The 8599-nt window shown below is 51.4% G+C and overlaps 1 protein-coding gene across 2 annotated transcripts in view; it reads left to right on the top strand.

Annotated features, from left to right (window-relative positions):
* Nucleotides 1–5903, top strand: part of LOC102383898 (IgGFc-binding protein-like) — a 27709-nt gene extending 21806 nt beyond the window's left edge. The window contains exons 10-12 of one of the 2 annotated variants that reach the window (XM_025192383.1): nucleotides 1285–1571; nucleotides 1756–1788; nucleotides 4580–5903. In XM_025192383.1, the coding sequence (XP_025048168.1) occupies nucleotides 1285–1571; nucleotides 1756–1762 (294 nt within the window). In that variant the 3' untranslated portion in view covers nucleotides 1763–1788; nucleotides 4580–5903. The remainder of the gene's footprint in view (nucleotides 1–1284; nucleotides 1572–1755; nucleotides 1789–4579) is intronic. The other variant, XM_006036143.3, reaches the window with a different exon arrangement.
* Nucleotides 5904–8599: the final 2696 nt, after the last annotated feature.

Raw genomic sequence — 8599 nt, 5'->3', positions numbered from 1 at the left:
ATTGCTAATGCCTGCTCAAATAAAAGCTGTAGCCTCAGGTGCAGTGGATGACTGGTCTCGGTGGGTGGATCTGTACATTTAAAAATAGCTAGAAAAACAATCTGTGGGGTTGCAGAATATGAGGAGAGAGACCAGGAGTTGCCACGAGATGGCAAAATTCCCCTAAGAAAGGTCAGCTTGATTAGTGAAACAGCAAGGCTATTAAAAAGAGAGATGGTCATTAATACCTCTGGGGTGAAGAACAATGAGCAATCATTAAGTCAATGGGCTCCCTCAGCTACCTGAATAGAAATGCCACAGTTGCAGGCTGGAGCAGGGATAAGAGTAGAGTGCTTCTGTGCAGGGCAGAAGATCAGCTTCCCCACTTAAAACATACACCCTGATTTGGGGGAGGGGGGTGATTTAGTGGAGGTGTGTGTTGTATGTGAGAAAATATGGTACATTTCAGTGTATCAGTAATTTGTTTAAAAAGACACAGTGTATGTGAGTAAATACGGTAAAGCCTGGCCCAGGTGCTATATTTGTGATCAGTGGAGGGAAATATGGGTCCTTGTCTCTGGTAGGGGTCACCTACCACCACTTGGCTTTGGTTAAAGCCTTCTGGACTCTGTGGTGTAGACTGGGAGACCCAGTTGGGGACTGAACCCAGGAGTCCCTCGACAGCTGCTACTGCTCAGTCCCAGCTCCCCACAGAGCTTGGCATAAATGCCAGGCCCCACTGCTTTACAGCAGGGCTGGTGGTGGCCACCAGGCCTCAGTGTCCTATCATGTGGTCTATGAACTCATGATGACACTTCCCTGTCACATGGCACATGAACCTGTGATGTCATGGCCCCATTACAGTGCCCACAAACTCGTGATGTCACTGCCCTGTCACATGGCCCATGTACTCACTTCTTTGTCACATGGCCTGCAAACTCATGATATCATTGCCCTATCAGTAGCCCTTGGACTCACGATGTCACTGCCTTGCCATGTGTAGCCTTTGAAACTATAACATCACTGCCCTGTCATGTGGCCCATGGACTCACATTGCCACTGCCCTATCATGTAGCCCGTGAGCTCATGGTGTCACTGTGGCATAATGTAGCCTATGAACTCATAATGTCACCTCCTTGGCATGTGACCTATGTACTCATGATGTCACTGCCCTGTCATGCGGTCCATGGACTCTACTGCCTTGTGTCATGGCCCATGGGCTCCAGCTCACCCCTCCATGTCTCCATCTCACCCTCTCCTATGGTGCCCGTCTGGCTCCCTGACCTCCCTGCCCATGTCTTCCAGGTGAACGGGCTCTTTGTGAAGCTCCCGGCACAGGTTTCCAACACTGTGTCCCTGAATGAGTCCCAGGGCAGCATCACCATCACTCAGGTCTCAGGGGTGCAGGTCACATTCAGCCCTGAAGGGGAGGTGACTATAATTGCCAGGGAGAACCTCATCAACAAACTCTGTGCACCATGCGGGGACTTCAATGACAACGTCTCCGATGATCTGCGACTGCCCAGTGGAAGGGTTGTGGGGACCATCGCAGAGGTCATCGATGCTTGGAAGGCCAGAGACTTTACGGGGTGGTGAGTGTCCCACTGACATGGTCCTTTCCAATGACACACAGTGCTGGTTCTCCAAGGGTGGGATTGTCCCACGGGCTGGCTTGGGGACCCCAAGAAGTTGACCTAGAAATGGGTCCAGTGTCCACCAGCCTCTGTGGATGGAAACTCAGTGGGCATTTTCCATCTTTTCTGATTTTGTCCGCAGTGACTGACACCCAAAAGGCAAAGAACATCTCTGGTAAGTGACTCTTCTCTTCCCACCAGCTCTTCCTCCCATACTGAGTTCTCCGTGCTCCACAATGACCATCTCAATGCTCAGATGCTCCAACTGGGCTAGTGGATAAATCTCTTTCACCCACTGGAGCACTTGAGGCTAACTCTGGGAGCTAACACTATCAACTACCTGTCACACCATCCTAGGGAAAGTTAGGCTGGAAGGGACCTCACAAGCCACATCTAGTCCAGCCCCCTGCTCAGTGGAAGACAAGCCTTGATTCAACCATCCCAGCCATGTGTCTGTCCAGCCTGCTCTTGGACCTTCCCAGGGGTGGAGACCCTACAAGTTTATAGGTGCCTGTTCCAATGACACTCAAAGTCAGGAAGTTCTTCCTCATCTCCAGCCTCAGTTTCCCCTGCTGCAGTTTAAGGTCATTGCTCCTAGTCCCCTACCCTGCCACTACAAAGGAAAGACCATCTCCATCCTTAGATTACGGATTGTCTGGGATGGTTTTGATGGGGATAATCCTTCTTCAGGAAGGGGGTTGAACTAGATGTGACCTCTGGAGGTCCCTTCTAGCCCCACATCTCTAGGATTCGGTGATTCTCTCTCTCATCACACTTCAGGGTTTTGATGACTGTGATTAAATCCCCCCATAGTCTTCTGTACTCCACACTCAATCCCCCCAGCTCTTCCAGCATTTCTTTATCAGTTTCCTTCTCAGGTCCTTAAACCCATTGGCTGCCCTGTGCTGGCCTCTTGCCCATCTGTCCATCTCCTTCTTGAAGTGCGAGGTCCAAAACTGTACACTGGACTCCAGGCGAGGCCTCCCCAATGGTGAATAGAGCAGGAGACTCACTGCCCTGGATTTGCAAGAGACACTCCTGCTAATACAAGCGGGGCCCCACCCACATTCCAAGCCCCACCCCTTTATGGGAGGGGCTTCTCTTAAGGGCACAGGCCCACATGACTCCCTAAAGGGTGGAGAGGACCTTATTCATGTCTTCCTGGGGTGATGGCATTGAGTTCAGGGGGTAGAGGGTGGTGGCTTCACTCCACAGCTCCCGTCCTTCTAAGACAAAAGGGTTGGGGAGGGAATAGCTGAAGGCAAGTGGGAAGCTGGAGGCATAGGTATGGGAGGGCCAAGGTATGGCACTAGAGGGAGGATATAAGGGGTCTATGGAGCAGTACCAGCATACTGTATTTCAATGCATACCACACACCTCCAAAACAAGACCTGCACTTGCTGTAGGCAGGTGATCCATGACATTCCATAGAGTTAGTCCTCCTGGAAACAGAGAGTAGCCAGGAAGTATGGTATCCCAGGGACAATGTAGGCAAGGCAGCAGGAACTTCTTGGTGTAGCCACAAGGTTAGGCTCAGCCCCTTAAAAGGCCAGTAACTGGACTGTGACATCTTCACCGCGAATAATTGTTAATATTAGCATCTGTGAATAATAAAGTGCCGTCTCCACACCACCCTCTTCATCAAAGCATTCCAGATGGCAGGCAGCAGCTCACCTGGCATGTAAAGCAGAAATGGGGGGGAGGGGACAACCAGCAAAACCCAGAAGCCTGGGACATCCCCATAGCAGAGCACAGGCATCACTAGGCCTAGATCATCACCAACCAGTGGCTGTCCAGCCTCCTCTTGAATCCCTATGGTGATGGAGAGTCCACATCTTCCCCAGTCTCTCTCCACTGCCTTCCAGTTCTAAGGGAAAAGAAGTTTTTCCTGAGATCCACTCTAACCCAACTCTCCTGCAACTTCAAACCATTGGTCTGTGTCCTACTCTCTGCTGCCAGTTCCTTAGCAGCTGTGAGAGGGTTAACACAAGTCTCTGCCCTTTCTGCCTTGCCGTGGCAGCCATCTTATCATAGATTCATAGAGAAGTAGGGCTGGAAGGGACCTCCAAAGGGCATAGAGCCATAGTCATAGAGAAGTAGGGCTGAAGGGGACTTCCAGAGGTCATAGATTCATAATCAGAGAGTCAAGAAGTGGGGTTGGAAGGGACCGCCAGAGGTCATAGAGTCCTAGTTGTAGAGTCAGAGAGAAGTAGGACTGGAAGGGATCTCCAGAGGTAATAGAGTCATAGTCATAGAGTCAAGGAGAAGTGGGGCTGGAAGGGACTTCCAGCGGTCATAAAGTTGTAGCCACAGAGTCACAGAGAAGTAGGGCTGGAAGGGACCTCTATTGGTCATAGTGTCATAGTCATAGGGTCAAGGAAAACCCAGCCTGGAAGGATCCTCTAGATGTCATAGAGTCATAGAGAACTGGGGACCTCATAAAGAAGAGGTCACATCTAGTCCAACCCTGCATCTGAGGCAAGATCTGCACCTTCCAGTCAACCCAAACAAATCCATTGTGTAACCTACCATGAAAATCACACAAATCAACTCTGCCACACAACCACAAGACCTCACACACCCAACCACCCCAGGGAAAGCAGGGGGGACCACGGTGGTCAATGTCCTGCGGCCGCAGGAGCTGTCAGAGCACAATGTCTCCATGCTTCTATTCCAGAGAGGAAATACTGGCTTCTCTGCTTAGGAGACTTACCCTGATTTTGCAGGGCTGATATTTTGAGGGGGGTGGGGGGGCGGCAGGGGGAGCTGCGTGCTGTATGCATGTAAGAATGGTAGCAGGGGCTGGTGTTGGTACCTAGGCATGTTCATAGGGGGGAGGGACATGTGACATGGGGGCCACGCTGACCCTGGTGGAAGGTGGGTTTTGGGGGGTGGAATTTGGGGGGCAGCTGGGAGCACAGGTAGAGGGAGGGTCCAGCTCACCCCAGCCATGTTCTCTCTTCCAGCCATGCCTACAGCCACATACGAACCAACGTGGAAGCCCCCGTGTACCCTCCGCCATAGGTGGTGTGGAAGCACAACATGCAATGTGAGCAGAACCCATCTCCACCATGGGCCTCAGCTGCCTCTGTCCTCTCCATTCCCCAGAGACCAGCCTGCCAAGATGCACAGCCAGGCTGCGACCCATCAAACACTTGGCTTCTCTAGCTTTGGTAATCACAGCTTGCACGTGTGTGGACACGCAACTCACCCACGCGCACTTGGGTCACAGCAGGCTGGGGGAGGGGTTGGGAGGGAACATAGCCCAGGTTGTCACATATGAACATGTCAGTGTGATCATGCTTGCTGTACGTGTGCACGCAATCCCATGCGCGCGCGCGCGCGCACACACACACACACATGAAAACAAAACCCAGGCATCCGGGACATACACATGCACAGATATCTATGCATGCACACACACAGAACCCAAGTGTCCAGGACACATGGACACACACACACACATATCCACACATGCACACACACAGAACCCAGGTATCCAGGACACACACACACACACATAGGCAGGTTTGATCCTGCTCAGCAAAGGGCACTGTGTGTGCATGCATGTGCGCGCGTGCGCGCACACACACACACAAGCACAATCACGCACAAGCACAAGCACGCACACAGGCACACAGGTGACTGTGCACATGCATTAACACAATCACATGCTTCTGTGTGCACAACCATGCCCTCACAGAAACATGCATACTCCCCAAACATACATGCACACATATTCACATGATGATACACTTGTGTTTGCACAATCACACCTTCACAGACACCTGCACATGTGTACACACATACACATGTAGACACACAGAACCCAGGCATCTGGGACATGGACACACACACACATGCACATAGAGTTGTGCACAAAGAACATAGGCATACCCAATCCTATTAAACTGGGGACAGAGCATACATGCAAACACACGTGTGCACATATACAGATACACCCACATGTGCATAACACACATGTGCACACAGTCCCACCCCCCTGCTTGTACGCCCACCACCCTGCCTGCCTGCCCGTGCACACACCTGCTGTACATAAAGCCTGAACGACCCCCATGTGGGAGTCCCCTCCAGCCTAGCAGAGCAGAAATGTCCAAGGAATTAGAGGCTGGACCCAGCCCAGGGGATTTGGACACCTCGCTCCTCCATGGACACTGGGGGGCTTCTTTATGAATCACACCAGATATGGCAAAAGAGATGGGTTCTCCCAGCCTTGGCCTTGTTCTGACTCACTCCAGTGGCCAGTGGACAGAGCAATAAAGCCTTCCAGAAACCTTTGCTCTCCAGATTGCTTTTGGGGTTAGGGGTGTTGGTCACATGTCTGTTCTTCACCGTCCATCCCACACCTCTTCCATCGCTCCCAGGGCAGCCAGCACCATGCTCCCCTTACCCGGAGATTCCCCATGTCTAACACCTCCATGAATGGATGCGTTAACACACACTGGGTGCATCTACATGTGCCTCTTCTAAGCGAGCTTAGCCTAAAATCACCATTAAGGGCACACATGTCTACAAAGGCACATTAAGTTTGGGTGCACATAAATACAGGTGTAGACATGCCACTCAAGATCTGCTATCAACACTAGACATCACACCCGAACCAGTCACCAGGAAAAAGGGGGGACCATGGTGGCTAACGTCCCACATCTGTAGAAGGTTGTTAATATACACTCAAGAGATCCCAGGTAGAGGCCCTGCCCCCGCTACAGAGGAAGGCAGCACCTTCCCAGTCTGTACCAATTTGACGGGGGAGGGAGAGTGGGGGGAAATGGCTTCCTGACCCCAAATCTGGCATCAGTCTGAGCCTGAGTGGAGGAGCAAGGCCTTCTAGCCAGGACCCATCAGCCACACACGATGTCTAGTTAACTGGAGGAACCCATTTCTGCAGGAAGAGCACAGCCAGGGTCAACAAGGGTCTGGATAGGCACATGGACAATGGGTCTGTTCATGGCTGTGGGCCAGAAGGGCTGGAGATGTTTCCTCTGGGATCTCTAGACCAATAACAGTGGATGTCAGGAATGGGGATAGATCACTCTGGTTCCATGTTCTTCCTCAGTAGCATCCATTTCTCCCAGTATCAGAGATGGGAAACTGGGCTAGATGGACCATTGGGTCTGCCCTGGTCTGGCACCATTTATCCCTCATTGTCCATCCACCACCTTGGACTTTGGACTCCAGCTTGAACTCGGCCTGCTCCCTGCTTCCCCAATTCTGGTCGGTCCCTTGGATTGGGATTTGGTTCCTGGATCTTGGCTTCAGATCCCTTTGGTCCCACACCTACCCACTAGGCCGGATGTCCCTTTGTGACAATATTGTCAGAAGCTCAGAAAGCAGGCAAGATAATTAGCCTCTAGCTGGCCCTCATTACCTGAATGGCCCTGGCTACTGGCATAGCCTGTGACTCCTCCAGATGCCAGCCAAGACTCTTGGCCAACAACTGGTCTAGATCTCTCTTCCCTCAGGCTAGCCAGGTCTCTTCCAGTCTTCAGCCTCTGAACTCTATTTGAAACTCAACCTTGTCTGTTCCTGATCTTCTGGGCCAGAGGTTTTCAACCCTGGGGGTACTTGGGAAGGCCTCAGGGGGTACTCGGCAATGAGCGCTGCCGCTGACACTTCTGTCACTGACCCTTCTGCCACTGTTGTGGGGGGACTCCTTCCTTCTCGACTGGCCGCCAGGGGTACACTGATCCAAAAAGGTTGGAAATCCCTGTTCTGGATTGTGACACTAGGGTGGTGGTTTGAGACCCCAGTCCTCCTCTTTCATTAGACTTGAGGCACCTGCCATGGAAAATGCCACCTCTTTGGCTGTACTACTTTTTGCCAACGGAAAATTACCAGAGGAATTCTGCTGCAAAGAGCTCAGACAAGGGCACCACACGCTCGTCTAGTCATAGAAGATGAGGGTTGGAAGGGATCTCAGGTCACCTAATTTAGGTAGGTCCCTAATAATGACAGTGGGGTGAAGGAAACCCTCTTGTTTGACTATTTTTTGCTTAATTTGTTGGATTAAAAAACCCCCAAACCTTTAGATATAAGCAAGCCAACAAGAGCACATTCCAATCATGTTAAATTGGCTTTTGCTTTGATCTTAAACTGAATAACATTGTGCTAGCCCGCCTAGCGCAGGGGTGCTTCACCTCCCATCCATGGGCCAGATTGGCACCATGTCATCTCACCCATGGGGCTCCTCTCTGGTGTGGGAATTTGGCAGTGGAGAGCTGGCATGTGTTACTATGTGTGGAGGCAGCATGTCATCTACACCCTGCTTTTCAAACTCCTAGATCTGCCTGGGAACAGCTTATTCCTGCCCAGAGCCCTGCCTCACCACAGGTCTTTTCTGCAGTAGGCAAGAGAGCCTGAAAGAGCACATTGGCTAACGGGTTTATTCGCAGGCTGAGTTTTTACAATTCCCTTTTCATCACATGTCCTGCAGTACGGAGGGCTTCTGAGAGGCAGAGCCAGGCACAAAGGGGCCTGTGTCTGTGTGTGTGTATTTGAGTGCATGTAGGTGTGTATGTGTGTATATGTGTGTGGGTGTTTGCATATCTGGGTGTGTGCATGTATCTACAGGCATGCATGTTTGTGTGCATGTGTGTGTATCTGTATGTGTGTGTGTGCATGTGGGCTTGTATTTGTGTGCACGAGGGTGTGTATGTACATGTGTATTTGTGTGATTGTGGCTGTGTATTTGGGTGTGTGTATTTGTGTGTGTGTGTGTGTGTGTGTGTGTGTGTGTGTAAATGTGTGTGTATGTCTTCTCTTCTCCAGACTCAGTAAGCCCAGTTCTCTCAGCCTCTCCTCGTAAGTCATGTCCCCCAGCCCCCAAACCATTTTTGTTGCCCTCCACTGGGCTCTCTTCAATTTGTCCACATCCTTTCTGCAGTGGGGGGGCCCAAAACAACACAGGGCTCCATGCGTGGTCTCACCACAGAAGATGATAGCTTCTCTATGATTCTGTGACCTCT

Source organism: Alligator sinensis, unplaced genomic scaffold, assembly GCF_000455745.1.
Source record: "Alligator sinensis unplaced genomic scaffold, ASM45574v1 scaffold113_1, whole genome shotgun sequence".
Taxonomy (NCBI): domain Eukaryota; kingdom Metazoa; phylum Chordata; order Crocodylia; family Alligatoridae; genus Alligator; species Alligator sinensis.
This window is presented reverse-complemented; position numbering and strand designations above follow the sequence as displayed.